At 38.7% G+C, this 16,168-nt stretch overlaps 1 protein-coding gene across 6 annotated transcripts; it reads right to left on the bottom strand.

Moving 5' to 3' along the window:
* Window positions 1-4,503: 4,503 nt before the first annotated feature.
* Pof (Painting of fourth) lies at window positions 4,504-6,628 on the bottom strand. Of its 6 annotated transcripts, XM_070107836.1 has the most exons (5): window positions 6,518-6,602; window positions 6,420-6,461; window positions 5,254-6,026; window positions 5,004-5,186; window positions 4,504-4,936 (listed from the first exon to the last, which is right to left on the bottom strand). In XM_070107836.1, exons 2-5 carry the CDS (start codon window positions 6,437-6,439, stop codon window positions 4,629-4,631), a joined length of 1,284 nt encoding a protein of 427 aa, XP_069963937.1. In that variant the 5' UTR covers window positions 6,440-6,461; window positions 6,518-6,602; the 3' UTR covers window positions 4,504-4,628. The 6 variants fall into 6 exon arrangements, with proteins under 6 accessions (XP_069963937.1, XP_014093625.2, XP_014093626.2 ...); XM_014238150.3 differs by having other exon boundaries at window positions 5,254-6,461; window positions 6,518-6,628; XM_014238151.3 differs by having other exon boundaries at window positions 5,254-6,232; window positions 6,293-6,603.
* Window positions 6,629-16,168: the final 9,540 nt, after the last annotated feature.

Raw genomic sequence — 16,168 nt, 5'->3', positions numbered from 1 at the left:
CAACCCCAGGATTATCAGATGGTTGTACACCTTGATTGTGAGACCAGTCATAACATATGGAGCGGTGGCCTGGGGTTCCAAAGCATCGCAGACCTCGGTAGGACTTCGACTATCGAGGCTGCAACGACTTGCCTGCATCTGCGCGTCGGGCACGATGCGTACGTGTCCGACTGCAGCACTGGAAGTAATGCCGGAGCTAACACTGTTACATATAGTGCAGGAGTGTATAGAACGGCTGAACAGCCTATCAAGTCTCAACAGAGTGCACCTCATCTGGGTGCCTGGTCACAGGGGTATATCAGGAAATGAACTTGCTGACGAGTTGGCCCGCTCTGCAGCCTCTACAAACATGGTAGGACCAGAACCGTTCGTAGCGGTTGGTCCACATACCATTAAAGACCTGCTCCGTAAAGAGGAAAGAGCAGGCAGGGAGAGACATTGGCAACATCTCCAAGGCATGCGCCATGCCAAGTTGCTAATGGGGGGTTATAAGCTTAAACGGTTTAAAACCGTAATCAATCTCCCGAGGAACAAATTCCGACTTCTGGTCGCGTTCTACACCGGACATTGCAGGCTTAACAAGCATTTATTTAACATGGGCTTGGTCTCTTCTGCAAACTGCCGGTTCTGCGACATGGAGCAGGAAACCCCAGAACACCTACTAGTGGACTGCACAGCAGTCTGCAGACGTAGAGTCAAGGCCCTGGGATCCATGTTTCCAAACAGGGATCGCATCACCTCATTAGCACCTAGCAGTATATTGGAGTTCATCAATATGCTGGGGCTAGATGAGTCGCTGTGACTTAGGGAAGGGCACAATAGACCATAGGTCGCGGTGCATACCTCAATCATTATCTATCTATCTATCTATTAAAATACCTACACTTTCTAGTCGTAGGGAAATGCTTGGCATAATATTATTAGTGAAAATCTTGAATGGAGCAGTTTGCATTATTTTCTCCTATCTGAAATTAAATTTAATATCCCGGTTCGCTTTTCGAGGCAGTTTAGACCTTTACTATTAAAATCCTGTAGATCAAATTTTGAACTAAACGAGCCATTCCGCCGTATATGTCATGATTTTTATTCTCATTCCAGCACATTTGACTTATCCGCCTCACTTTTCAAAATTAAAAAGAATTTATTGTTTTCTCTTAATGAATGAAAATGTAACAATTTATTATATTGTAACTATAAATCTTAGCTGTTGAAATTTTTGTTTCTGTAGCTGAGCAGTTTAAGACTCAACACTTAAAAATCTCTCTTGCCTTTTCTGACTCGGTTAATTCCGCACGTATGCGGATTGCGCCCCTTGCGTCGGTTGGGCGGGAGGAGGGTAATCGTTGGGTTATTATTATTTAAAGCAATGAAAAACTGCCACCTAAGTTTTATAGACAAATATACAAAAAAATAGTAATTTGGCAACGCAGAAAAAGTCGTACAAGTAGTAAAATAGGAATTTCCTACGTGAATACCAAATGCAAAAGTGGCGGAAAGATATAGTTTTATTTGTTTTCGCAGAAGTAGCAATTTGAAAAGATTTTTGTTCTATTCAGTTTGTTATTTAATTTAGATAATCAGACCCCGGCTAAAAGAAAAAAATAAGCCCCTTTGAAAGTGAAATATTGGTTAAACTTTTCGAAGAAGGAAAAACAAATTCTTTCATCCAAAGAGTAATAAAAAAATTACAAACATACTGGCGTTTTTGTATCTCAGCGCGTCCAAGGCGACCAAAAGTACTAGCACAGCATGAAACTCGTAACGTTTTACAAAGTGTGAACTGCAGTCAAAATCGATAAATCCGCCCTCGATAAGGAAATTTTGATACATATTGTGAAGAACGGTGGTGAAGAAGTAATGATATGGCAGTGCATATCTAGTAACTGTCTAGGCCAAATAGAATTTATAGAGTCCGTCATGGTTAAATATGCATACTTTAATATCTTAAACATAAATTTGAAGCAAAGACCGGGAGAATTTGGTCTTGGAAGTAACTCCTATTTTCTACAGAATAACGACCCGAACCATACAGCAGACATAGTTAAGCTTGAGTTACTCTACAACGTTCCCAAGCAGCTTCAAACACCACCAAAAACATCAGATTTTAATCCTAAATAGCGTTGCCCAACAGGATATCACCCGAACATGGGTGCGCTACTTCCTGGTGAAAACCGTTCGATGCTAGGCGACTTTAACTGCCTGTCAAATGATCGTACGGGGATGAAGCAAATTGACGATTGGACATTCTGCACAATGATAAAGCCCCATCAGAACTATGGGCGGCTATGATAGCTCGCCAGATATTAGCGAACGAGCGCGACACTTTACGCCATGCCGATCCCTGTGATCCGCGAATCAGGAATCTCAATTTGGAGATTCGGCAAATGGCTAATCAACATAAGCGGACAAAATGGATAGAGCATCTGAAGTCCAGCAATCTCTCCACCGATGTGAGTAAGCTTTGGACTACTGTTAAGGCTTTATCTAATCCGAGAAGGCATGACGATCAGTTGAAATTTAATTCGATGGCCATGCCTCCTTGGACCCGAAGAAGTGCACGAGCTATTTTAGCCGGCAATTTCCACTGCACCCTTCGGCAGACAAGACCAAACGATGTCTTACCCGATGGCTGCGCAAAATACCAAAAGACCGTGCACCACTTACTTTCACCGATGGGGACATTCAGACTGCCATCAATAAGGCCAAATCGTCCAAATCCATTGGCCCTGACGGAATAAGCATGCTGATGCTAAAACACCTAGGCTCGACGGGAGTAAGCTATCTCACTAAGGTGCTCAACTTGTCGATGATCACTCTTCAAATACGATGTGTCGAAAGTCGGAAGAGTGGCCGCACTACTGAAGCCTGGGAAACCAGCCAGCAAATGGAAGTTTTATCGTCCGAAAACTCTCCTCTCCCTAGTAATGAAGACACTTGAGGCCTTGCTATTCCCGACATTCACTCACGATTTGAGCCTAGCAGACTATCAGCATGGCTTCCGAAAAGTGCACAGCACCCCCACAGCGCTTAGCGTCATAAACGCGCAGATAGTTCATGGCCTAGAAGCCACCCTGTGAAAGCACGATGCTCGTAGCGTTGGACTTGTCAAAAGCTTTTGACACAGTCAATCACATAAAGCTAGTTGAAGACATAGAACAATCCACGCTCCCTCCAGGGCTGAAGCGGTGGACTGTGAACTACTTGAGCGGTCGGCATTCATCCGTACTGTTTCGAGGTCAAAACTCCAAACTTAGACGAATTAAATAGGGGGCTCCGCAGGGCGGTGCCCTCTCCCTGCTACTGTGAAGTTTCTATATTTCGAAACTCCCCCAGACCCAGAGGGAATTTCCTTGACCTCATACGCTGATGACTGCACCATATTGACGTCGGGCAATGGAATCAATGGCATGTACTCGAAAGTAAACGGCTATCTCTCCGACCTTTTTCGCTTCTTCTCTGCAAGGGGCCTGACTCTCTATCCTATTAAATCCACAACAACTATCTTTACAAACTGAACGAAGGAGTACAGACTGGATCTGGACATTTCAGTCGATGGCATTAAAATTCCGACAGTCAACAACTCTAAAATTTTAGGCGTTACATTCGACAGGCTTTGCTCATTCACTCCTCACACGACCGCGATAACTGCCAAAGTACAGAGCCGAAACAAAATACTCAAATCGCTTGCCGGCAGCTATTGGGGAAAAGACAAAGAAACTTTGCTGGCAACTTACAAGGCAATCGGCCGGCCGGTCTTAAACTATCCTGGTCCAATATGGTCGCCTGGATATAGTGAAACGCAGACGAAGAAGCTTCAGACTTGTCAAAACACGGCACTCCGGACTATCACGGGATGCCTCTTGATGTCCCCAATAGAGCACCTGCACAGTAAGGCCCTTATGCTTCCGGTTAAGGAACATAACGAGCTTCTCTCCAAGCAGTTTCTGCTGGGATGTTTTCGCAGAAACCTCCCCTGTAGTCGTCTGCGGAGCGGAACCGCCTCCTAGAAACATCAAAACAGTACGCCGACCAGACTTCGGACGCAACGATCTTTTGACAAGCACTGACCACCATTCACAGTGAAGCCACCAACACCTTCATCGACTCCCTCTCAATGAATGGCGTAGTAGGAGTCAAACCACCACCCATCGCATACGTAGTGCTCGAGTTGCCTCGTGAATCTAGAGTTACCCTTGCGCAATTTCGTCCTGGATACTGTAGCAGGTTAAACTTCTATTTATCCAGAATAGACCCCAGCATTCCAAACATATATCTTGCGTGCAATGAAGCTCCGCATGATACTAACCACCTCTTTGCATGCCCAACAAACCCAACTCATCTAACACCCTTTTCCCTATGGTCCGACCCCGTCGAAACAGCTCGTTTCCTGAGCCTCGCGTTGGTTGACCGCGACAACAACCAGACTATGACTTACCACCCAAGCGGGGACTAGATATCCGTTACAACAACAACATCAAATAAATTGCTTTCTATAAAAAGAGATTTTTGTACGTAAACTTTTTCTTCCCAGAGTATGTTATTTATAAATTGTAAAAATAAATAAATAATTATTTACATCTTATTTTATAAAAGTTAGTGAAGGATGTATTTATCGTTCATTTGTATGATTAATCTATTTCTTTAAGCATTGCATCTAGGTCATCAAAATCACTTCGTACTTCTTTTTTGAGTACTTTAGAAGTGTTTAATTGTTCATACAAATTTTCAATATATTTTTTTTCTGAAATCGAAACAATGGACGACATAGACCTTTCAGGTTCAACGGCATTAATTGTCGTATTAATGACCTGCATTTTCACAAGGTCTACGTTTTTATCAAGGTTCTGTGATCTCATAGTACTAGATACCTCACTTGTTCTATGGGCAGAATCACTCAGGGCACCATGAGTGATTCTTTGTTCAAGCTCTACGTCCTCTGAAAGGCAGACAAATAAATTAAAAGTATGCACGATATACATATATAAAATAATTAAGACACATACCATATCCTTCATTTGAAATGTATTGGTGTGATGAAGTGCAATTTGAATTGTGTGTTTGGTCATAATCATTTATTTCCGGTTTAATGCCGGAAAATTCTAAATCACAACCATACCCACAAAACGTATTTGAACATTCGTCTTCATAACTGTACTCAGAATCATATTGTTCTTCCTTTATACATTCTAGTATATAAATAATTTTTAGTTCGTTAAAAACAATATTTTTATAAATTATATCTAATTATCTTACCTTCCATGGATTCATCTTTCACTAAAGCTTTACCATCACTTGGCAAATTTGATTGTACTTCTTTTCGATTATTTGTCATCATGCAATCATTTTTATCTGTTAGATCAGCAACTATTGGTGGACTTTTATTACTTGCTTGGCCTTTTTCTAAAGATACGTTTTCAGCAGAGTAATTGAATTTCGCTCTACGGAAACGTAAAACAAGAGAGCGCCCATCGATTTGCAAGTTCATACCATGCTTAAAAGCTTCCATTGATTTGTCTACACTTTCAAAACGAATAAAAGCATACCTAATAGGTTTAATTTTTGATTTAAAGGCAAGATCATATCTTTGTGCACCTGGAAATTGTCGTTTTATTGTTTCCACTGATACCGATAAAGACAAATTTCCAACATATAATGTATATGGATCAACCTGCTCTGGTTTCGTAGCTGTTGGTGGTTTGGATGGATCAAAACGTAACTCTGCATATAAATGACCCTGTCCAAACGGGATTTTTGATATGTCTTCAATCACTTTTCCTGCGTCGGCATTTTCTTTCAATCGAACGAAACAAAACCGTGGTGCGGAATTTTTTTGAAAATGAACTGCATCAATTTGACCCGAAAAACCTTTTACTATTTCAGAATCCAGTGGTGGGTCCGGAAAGCGAATGATTAAATATGGGGCAGATGTATTTCGTTTACAGAGCTCCTCTTCAAAATTAAGTGCTCGTACAGCGTCCTCTCTAATCCATTTTCTTTTTATAGAATTAACTTGCGTATTTGTTTGACTGCGATTAATGTTAGAAACTTGCTGGTAATTTGTCGGAATATTAAATTGATACGGAGGTGGTGGAACTGAAAACTGTGTTGTACTACTAACTACATTTTGATGTAATGAGGCAGTATTTATATGGGAACTATTGTTTTGCTGAGCAAAATGGTATGCCGATTGTTGTCCAAATGAAGATGCTGATAAATGTACAGGCGGTTGGAACTGCCAAGCAATGTCATTATTATAAAAACTGTTAGCAATTTGACGTGCATAAGGCATTACTCTAGGTGCAGAATTATGCGGCGTGATAGAATTATATGGGTAATTTCGTTGCTGATAGCTCTGCGTTTGACAACTTTGTCGGTTCTGGCGTCTACTTTGTGTAGAAAAAGATCTTCTCATATTATACCTTTTCCTGTTCGGCTTCATAATTTCCTTTATTTTGAATACACTTCAAGAGTCAATTGCTTAATATCAGCGTAACAATTATAAAATATAGTTATCTACCGTGGGTAAAATATTTTGTTTCATCATCATATCGATAAATGCTAATATCATGTGGCGTCTTGGCTATCAATAAATGTTGTCTCGACAATTTTCTATTATATTCTGACGAACACGGATGATATAACAAAATCGAATGAACGATAAACTGCCAGAAGCAACTAGTTAGCGAATTCGTAGTTGCCAGAATGTTCTAGAAGCAATGTTTCGTTACAGATTTACTATATAAGGGCTGTCGCATTGTGCAACAAGCGCAGTTCTAGTTAGAGTGTTGTCGTGATAAGAACAATTGAGACATAAGCTAGAAGTTGTAAGCTTTACTAACGAGCAATAAGTGTTAAGTTGTTGGAATTAGAAATAAAGATAAGTGTGTAGCCATTAAATTGGAACTTTTATTTAACAATCCAGTGATCGAACTCAAGAGTGAGTTACAGGTAGACGATTTATCGAGAAATCCGTTACAATTGGTGTCAGGAGTGGGATTGTCAAATAAATTCTCAAGGAGATAATTATTTGAAAATGGCTAAGTTTAACGATTTGAAGATTCCACAACTGAAAAAGGACCTGGATCAACGTGGTTTGGCGATAAATGGATTAAAAACTGAATTACAATCACAGTTGAGAGAGACCATGGAGGCGGAAAACATTAATGTGGAGGAATATGTCTTTCACATGGAATTAGAAGAAGAGACAACAAAGATAAAAGAAAAAGAAGAGGCTCAATGCACGTCAAAGATTGTGGACATAAACATGGTTTTTGCCGCAATATCGCAAATGCCAACGCAAATATCGACACAAATTAAAGAGCAGGAAACACAAATGTCGACACAATTTAAAGAACAGGATACACGTATGTCTCAAATAGAAACGCGATTGTCAACGCATTTGGAAGAGCAGTTCGCAGCTCGACGTGCATATGTCAGCGCAGGTATCCTCACAGTTGGAAGAGGAGGAAGCATGTGAACCAGGATCTTCACAGTATGAAGAGCAAGAAGGTTGTATACCAGCAAAAGTGTCTTCGCAGTCGGAAGAACTGAACGGGCGCATGCCAGCACAGGTGTCCTCTCAGTCGGAAGAGGAGGAAGCGTGTGTACCAGTATAAGGGTCCTCACAGTCGAAAGAGCTGGAACTGCGTATGACAGGGCAGGTGTTCTCACAGTTGGAAGAGGAGGAAGCGTGTGAACCAGTAAAAGGTTCCTCACAGTTAAAAGAGCAAGAAGCTTAGATACCAGCACAAGTGTCCTTACAGATAGAAGAGCTGGAAGCGTGTATACCATCACAGGTGGAAGATCAGCATAAAATTGAACCTGAAACGGATGTATCTTTGCAAGAAGGTCCAGAATTGGAAAGTGCATTACATGACGTGGGGTTGAGCCAATGTACAACGATTGGAGAAATAACTACAGGAAGGCCAGTCCCAAAATCATATTGGGCAGAACGGAGCAGTTTAAAGTTAGTGTATGGCTGCTTGCATCGAGTATGGAAAAGCGAAAATGGGCAAACTTTCCGAGTACTAATGGTTGTTCTTGGATCCTTGTAGAATTTGAAGCAAAGGTTTTATTGGACTGGTTGTCAATCAGCTATAGTTGAGAAAATAGGCGTGTATGAAGATGGTCCATTCCCCACCAATAAATTAGGAAATAGTTATTTTTTGGTAGTCAAGGACCATTTCAATGAATGGCCACAAGTATACACAATTCCTAACCAAGAGACTGAACCAGTGGCGGAGGCATTCATCAACAAGTGGGTTACGAGATTCGGTGTTCCAATGGAGCTACGTTCTGATCAAGAATGGAATCTCAAGTCATCTTTAAGTCAAGGGATGTACCAGAAACTGAGTATCCGGAAAACGGATGGAATCAACTCCAAGAAGAGAAGGACGGTTAACGATGTCAGCACCAGCCTAGAAGACGATATGGGGGACATAACAGCTTTGTGTTTGGTATCGCAAATATGTCTAATCGGGACGATCAGACTTAGGTGGAGGACAGTGTGACGAACACGGATAATAGAACAAAATCGAATCAACGATAAACTATCAGAAGCAACTAGTTAGCGAATTCCTAGTTGCCAGAATGTTCTACAAGCAATTTTTTGTTACAGATTTACTAAATAAGGGATGCCGGATTGTGCAGCAAACAAAGTTCTAGTTAGAGTGTTGTCGTGACAAGCACAATTGAGACATAAGCAAGAAGTTGTAAGCTCGAATAACGAGCAATAAGTGTTAAGTTGTTGGAATTAGAAATAAAGATAAGTGTGTAGCCATTAAATTGGGACTTTTATTTAACAATCCAGTGATCGAACTCAAAAGTGAGTTACAGGTAGACAATTTATCGAGAAATCCGTTACAATATTATACTGCTATACTTGTTGCCGGTGGAAATTGTATATGGCTTATAACTAGGGGTTAAAATTTGTATTGGCTGATAGAAGAGATGCTTCATATTTATATATATATACCTGCCACTGACTTATGGTTCTTGGAATTTTTGTATTTAAAGTTAATAAATATAACATTTTTAGACGTGTAATTTTTGGTAAATGTATAGTTTAGGTCCCCCAACTAAGGAGGCCTCAAAATTGAATTTTTTTTTAAATCGTCTTATTTTTACGCCTAGATTACAAATCCGTGAGCGGAAAGTGAATTTTTTTAATATTTCTAATATTTTTTTTTTTTCAAAAAAAAATCAAAAAATAAACGTTTTATTATTTTTGTTTTAAATATGTATAAAAAAAAATTGTGATACATTTAAATTAATTGTTTCATTTTTTTCATTGTAAAAATCACATATTGTATAAGTTTTTTGGTGTATTTACTCCTCTCCTTCATAAACGTTTCTGAAAATTTATATTAAAATATCAATGTTAGTGCACTTTTATTGTGATATTAATAATAACACATACTCTGCATCGTGATGAAAATTATCAACGAGGTTGAGAGCAGCGAAAAGGATCTTGACTCGATTGAATTATGAACACCTCGGGTTTGGACCGACCAGGGTTATTTTTTTGAAGCGCGGCCGAAGGCCGCCAGTGCCGAAAGGAGTTCAACGATCTCCGATATTCGTCCATACCATCAGATCGCGGCGCAAAGGAAATTGTGACTGTTACATTTCTTCAGTATATTTTTTTCATAAAAAATGTTTAACACGCTGAACTGGTAATTACAGCTAAGTGATCTGAATTCTACAGAATTTTGCCGCTACAACAAGAACAACTAAGTGACTTCAATATATGATATTGAAAAAATTCACTTTCCGCTCACGGATTGTAATCTACGCGTAAAAATAAGACAATTTAAAAAAAAAATTTCATTTCTGGGGCCTCCTTAGTTGGGGGACCTAAACTATACATTTACCTAATTTTTTTTATTGTGTTTTACAATTATATTATGCACTCTACATATATTAACTCTTTATTAATTGTTTCTACAATTAATAATTGTGAAAATGGCTTTAATTCAAAATTTAACTTCATGTTCAAATTGTGTTTATTGACACAGATACACATACCAAATATAGAATAATGGAAATTCGGACAGGGAAATTTTAATACTTTTTGTGGTGAATCCGAATGTCGGAATTTTACCCAGCTCAAGAGCTAGGTGGTAATACAAAAAAGTTATATACAAATTCAGGAGTTAGCGTAATATAGTGAAAAGCAAATAAACAAACTAGACTGAAGTAAAAAGTGGTGTATGATTTTGCCTAAAATTAATAAAATCGGGGAAAACTTGCCCTAGCCCCCTGATATTCGGGATTTTGAAATGTCCGACTGACTTTACTCCATATATGTTTAGTGGTGATGGTATGCGAGCATTGTATAAATCCACAAGTAACCAATCCTACAATTTTTACTAATACACACGCAAAAATGTCCCACTTGGTACGGGCTGCGTACTTAAATTCTACTACTAAAGTCACACTTGGTACGGGTTGTCAAACAATATTCTGCTACAAAAACGTCCAAATGACACAAATCTGCTATAGTTGCGGTGTTATGTTTTAAAATTTATAACTTTGAGAATGTTTTTATTACATATTCAAATATTAAAAAATGTTGTAAATATTATTTATTACTTAGTAGATTGTTTTGATTATTGTTATTGTTCCTGAATTGTACCTCGTTTTGTATATATATTTTCGTTTTTGTTCAAATCAAGTTGAATATTTCAACTTATATTCCTAATGTTATATTGTTAATGTATTAATATTCATGAACCTTATTTATGTACTTCATTTTATTTATATATCTTTTGGAGTCATAATTGTTATGAAAAGTAGATTGCTTTATAACTGTATATCCTATATAGGTGAATATAGGCCTCCTGGCGAACCGGACACCTCAGAAGTGGTGAGGAAAATCAATAAATATATAATAATCTTTTGTTTCGAAAATATTCTTGAAAGTTTTATTACAATGTAAAAAGTTAGTGCAACGCACAGAAGTTTTTCTGCTCTCAATATACCTTCTGCAGTGTTTTTCGACTTTTCACCTGTTTTTAAATCGTTTATTTTAAGTTGGTCAAAATGTGTGATATTTCAATGCAATTAAGTAAAGAAGTTTTCTTAAAAATTATGTGATTTAGTGCTTAATATGAATGGAGTTTGTGTAGAACTTGACCTAAACCTCATATTCCTAATATATTTAATACCGATCCTTTGGTTGACGTTCTCCACATCAACTCAATATATTAAATTTCGCTCTTTCGGTTGAGTTGATATCACATATTTCTCATTTAAGTATGATTTTAATATAACTTTTTCTGACGGGAATTAAAATATAGTAATAAAACTAAGTGACTATAACTTTCAATATATTGTGACGAACACGGATGATAGAACAAAATCGAATCGACGATAAATTGCCAGAAGCAACTAGACAGCGAATTCGTAGTTGCCAGAATGTTCTAGTAGTAAAGTAGTTAGCGAATTCGTAGTGGCCAGAATGTTCCAGAAGCAATGTTTTGTTACAGATTTACTATATTAGGGCTGCCGGATTGTGCAGCAAACACAGTTCTAGTTAGAGTGTTGTCGTGATAAAAGCATTCAAGCTATAAGCAAGAAGTTGGAAGCTCGAATAACGAGCAATAAGTGTTAAGTTGTTTTAATTAAAAATAAAGATAAGTGTGTAGCCATTAAATTGGGACTTTTATTTAACAATCCAGTGATCGAACTCAAGAGTGAGGATTGTCAAATAAATTCCCAAGGAGATAATTATTTAAAAATGGCCAAGTTTAACGATCTGAAGATTCCACAACTGAAAAAGGAGCTGGAACAACGTGGTTTGGCGACAAATGGGTTAAAAACTGAATTACAATCACGGTTGAGAGAGGCCATGGAGGCGGAAAACATTAATGTTGAGGAATATGTCTTTCACATCGAATTAGAAGAAGAGACAACAAAGATAGAAGAAAAGGAAGAGGCTCAATGCTCGTCAAAGATGGTGGACATGAACATGCTTTTTTCTGCAATATCGCAGATGGGGACGCAGATGTCAACGCAAATGTCGACACAATTTAAAGAGCAGGATACACGTATGTCTCAGATGTCAACGCAGTTAGAAACGCGATTGTCAACGCATTTAGAAGAGCTGTTCGCAACGCAACATTCACGTTTTTCAGCACAGTTGTCAGCACCGAAAGAGCTCGACGTGCATATGTCAGCGCAGGTATCCTCACAGTTGGAAGAGGAGGAAGCATGTGAACCAGGATCTTCACAGTATGAAGAGCAAGAAGCTTGTATACCAGCAAAAGTGTCTTCGCAGTCGGAAGAACTGAACGGGCGCATGCCAGCGCAGGTGTCCTCACAGTCGGAAGAGGAGGAAGCGTGTGTACCAGTACAAGGGTCCTCACGGTCGAAAGAGCTGGAACTGCGTATGTCAGGGCAGGTGTTCTCACAGTTGCAAGAGGAGGAAGCATGTGAACCAGTAAAAGGTTCCTCACAGTTAGAAGAGCAAAAAGCTTGTATACCAGCAAAAGTGTCTTCGCAGTCGGAAGAACTGAACGGGCGTATGCCAGCGTAGGTGTCCTCACAGTCGGAAGAGGAGGAAGCGTGTGTACCAGTACAAGGGTCCTCACAGTCGATAGAGCTGGAACTGCGTATGTCAGGGCAGGTGTTCTCACAGTTGCAAGAGGAGGAAGCGTGTGAACCAGTAAGAGGTTCCTCACAGTTAGAAGAGCAAAAAGCTTGGATACCAGCACAAGTGTCCTTACAGTTGGAAGAGCAGGAAGCGTGTATACCATCACAGGTGGAAGATCAGCATAAAATTAAACCTGAAACGGATGACTCTGTGCAAGAAGATCCAGAATTGGAAGGTGCATTACATAAGGTGGAGTTGAACCAATGTACAACGATTGGAGAAATAACTACAGGAAGGCCAGTCACAAAATCATATTGGGCAGAGCGGAGCAGTTCAAAGTTAGTGTATGGCTGCTTGCATCGAGTATGGAAAAGCGAAAATAAGCAAACCTTCCGAGTACTTATGGTTGTTCCAAGGGTTGGAATTCCTGATGTTCTTAACGTGCAGTACAAATGTCCAAGAGGAGGGCACTTGAGAGACATGAAATCCTTGGAGCATTTGAAGCAAAGGTTTTATTGGACTGGTTGTCAATCAGCTATAGAAAGGATTGCGAAATATGCTGAGAACATTGTAGCTAAAGGATCAAGGTCCAATTGTCATGGGCAGATGAAACAGCACAATTCGCGTGCGCCAGTTGAGAAAATAGGCGTGTATGAAGATGGTCCATTCCCCACCAATAAATTAGGAAATAGTCATGTTTTGGTAGTCAAGGACCATTTCAACGAATGGCCACAAGTATACACAATTCCTAACCAAGAGACTGAACCAGTGGCGAAGGCATTCATCAACAAGTGGGTAACTTGGGGTGGGTGTTCCAATGGAGTTACGTTCTGATCAAGAATGGAATCTCGAGTCAGCTTTAAGTCAAGGGATGTACCAGAAACTGAGTATCCGGAAAACGGATGGAATTAACTTCAAGAAGAGAAGGACGGCTAACGATGTCAGCACCAGCCGAGAAGACGAGATGGGGGACATAAAATCTTTGTGTTTGGTATCGCAAATATGTCTAATCGGGACGATCAGACTTAGGTGGAGGCCAGTGTGACGAACACGGATGATAGAACAAAATCGAATCGACGATAAATTGCCAGAAGCAACTAGACAGCGAATTCGTAGTTGCCAGAATGTTCTAGTAGTAAAGTAGTTAGCGAATTCGTAGTGGCCAGAATGTTCTAGAAGCAATGTTTTGATACAGATTTACCAGAGAACGTATATCATAGAGAAGGTTCAATTGCGGACCAGCGTGTGAATTGTCAAAACCTAACAAGATTTTAATAGAGGATTTCACCACTTTTGGCTCGGAAGGAGAAATTTTAACAGTGGAGAGTGAACAGAGCTGAGCATTGTATGAAAATTATGCTCAGAGACTTGCTTTGATATTACAGCTGCATGTTAGCCTTTTGGCTTATATTTTTATACGTTAATATGCAATCATATTTATTGATATAAATAACATTTTACGAATTTTTATGAATGCATGCAAAACTGATAAGATCTTTTAAATTATGAAATTTCGAAATAATATTTATAGTCAATTTGGGCATTTAATAATTTTATTTAGTTTTTACCTAATATACATTCCTAATAAATATTTAATATTATAATAATAGAGATTAAATTTATTGCAATATATGTATGTATGTACATCTTTTATCATATTAATCTTATATAGTCATATGTATGTTCGTATGTATTTGAATGTACGCATTCAGAAAGTCAAATCATGATTTTATCACTTATCAATACACTATATGTGCCCGCATTGATTTATATGTACACGCATATATCTACATAAAATTGCCGAACAAATAATGCATACACAAACCAACCTACATATGTGTGTGCGAACACATGTAAATATGTCACCCGCAAAAACTACAAACATTGTTCTACAAAAACAACAATCGTCACAAGTCAATATGTCAGCCAAATAGGCGAAGCCCAAATTTATAGTAAATTACACAACAACAACATTTTCATTCATGAATGCAGGCGTACTTTCAACAAGCAAGCTCGCTTCATTCATAAAAACAGACACCCTCTCATCTCCCCGAGCATGCGTTTGCCAACAAGCTTCTTTTCGCGACGATGGCAAAAGCTAAAAATCATAAATTGAACAAATTTCTGATATTCCCTCTGGAAGGGAAAAGTTGCAACCATGCAAGCCCACAAAACACAGAAAAAATTGACAAAACTGGCAACAAAGCTTTTGTCGAATTAAAATATTTTACAATTTTAAAATATTTTTCCGTGTCTCACAAAAATCTGCGTCAATATGTATGCATGCTCATATATAAACATACATATTTACGATGATTTGTTGGCAAAGCTGTTAGAGCGGCAAGGGAAGCGGTGACAATCGGCGGCCGTTCGTTAATATTTTTTCGGCACAGCTCGGATTTTCTACCAACAACACAATGTTGTGACGCTTTGTCGTCGCGTCAGTCCTTCGACACAGTGACTCTTTGACAAGAAAACAAAAAACGTGAGCTTCGGCCATTGGTTGTCCGTGGCAACGGAGATTTCGCATGAAACAATGAGTGTACATATTTACATACATACGTTGCATATAGACAAATTAACAATTATAATGGGTACTTTCATATTTGTTTACATGCACACATAATTATACATATACTTACATATATATGTATAAGAATATTTGCGACCGCTTGGTCTTTTCTTATGGGGTTATGTCAAGCAAGAAGAGTACAAAATCAAACCCAGAAATCTGACTGAACTGAAGCAGTCCATTAAATAGATATTTGAGGCAATCCCGACTTGAACCCTCCAGCCCGCATTCATTTTCTAATTAGGTGTCCCATATGCATGGCTGAGCATGGAGGAACAATTAATTGTATAAAATAAAATAAAATTTGCTATACAATACAAAAAAAATTTATGTAATGCATTGATTAAAAAGAAACTTATTACGGGTTATTTTTGTAGCACGATTCGTGAACCGCCCTGTATATGCAGAATATCTTAAAATTATATATAAATTCGTTTGCGCATTGTAAATATACGAATCTGTTGGCGTACATTTCCTAACATTGAATTTAGCATTATTTTTCTCATTTAACATTCAAAATGCTCAATTCTGCTATTTTGCGCTCCGCAGGGGTAAAATTCTGGTGAAATCCGCTTATAATTTGTTTGAGGTGAAATCCTCTTAAGTTGGCGAGTAACCCTCCGTCAAGAGGAACATTTTGACAATCGGCACACCATGAACCTTCTCTATGATATACGTTCTCTGGATTTACTATATAAGGACTGCCGGATTGTGCAGCAAACACAGTTCTAGTTAGAGTGTTGTCGTGATAAGAGCAATCAAGCTATAAGCAAGAAGTTGTAAGCTCGAATAACGAGCAATAAGTGTTAAGTTGTTTTAATTAGAAATAAAGATAAGTGTGTAGTTATTAAATTGGGACTTTTATTTAACAATCCAGTGATCGAACTCAAGAGTGAGTTACAGGTAGACGATTTATCGAGAAATCCGTTACAATATGTTAGTAATACACTAAGTTCCATTCACGTTTCGACTTTCTCTTACTTTGGTCCTGGCAAGTTGCA

This window comes from Bactrocera oleae, chromosome 4 (genome assembly GCF_042242935.1).
Source record: "Bactrocera oleae isolate idBacOlea1 chromosome 4, idBacOlea1, whole genome shotgun sequence".
Classification (NCBI taxonomy): Eukaryota; Metazoa; Arthropoda; class Insecta; order Diptera; family Tephritidae; genus Bactrocera; species Bactrocera oleae.
The sequence above is the reverse complement of the archived record's forward strand: the minus strand, read 5'-3'. Positions and strand labels throughout refer to the sequence as shown.

What these genes read in the sequence shown, in the direction of transcription:
- Pof (XM_014238150.3), bottom strand. Translation starts at nt 6,439, where the DNA reads ATGAAGCCGAACAGGAAAAGGTATAATATGAGAAGATCTTTTTCTACA. An exon ending in GAAAGATGAATCCATGGAAG is followed by an intron (nt 5,187 to 5,253) that starts GTAAGATAATTA and finishes TTTATATACTAG; the next exon opens with AATGTATAAAGGAAGAACAA. An exon ending in CATTTCAAATGAAGGATATG is followed by an intron (nt 4,937 to 5,003) that starts GTATGTGTCTTA and finishes TCTGCCTTTCAG; the next exon opens with AGGACGTAGAGCTTGAACAA.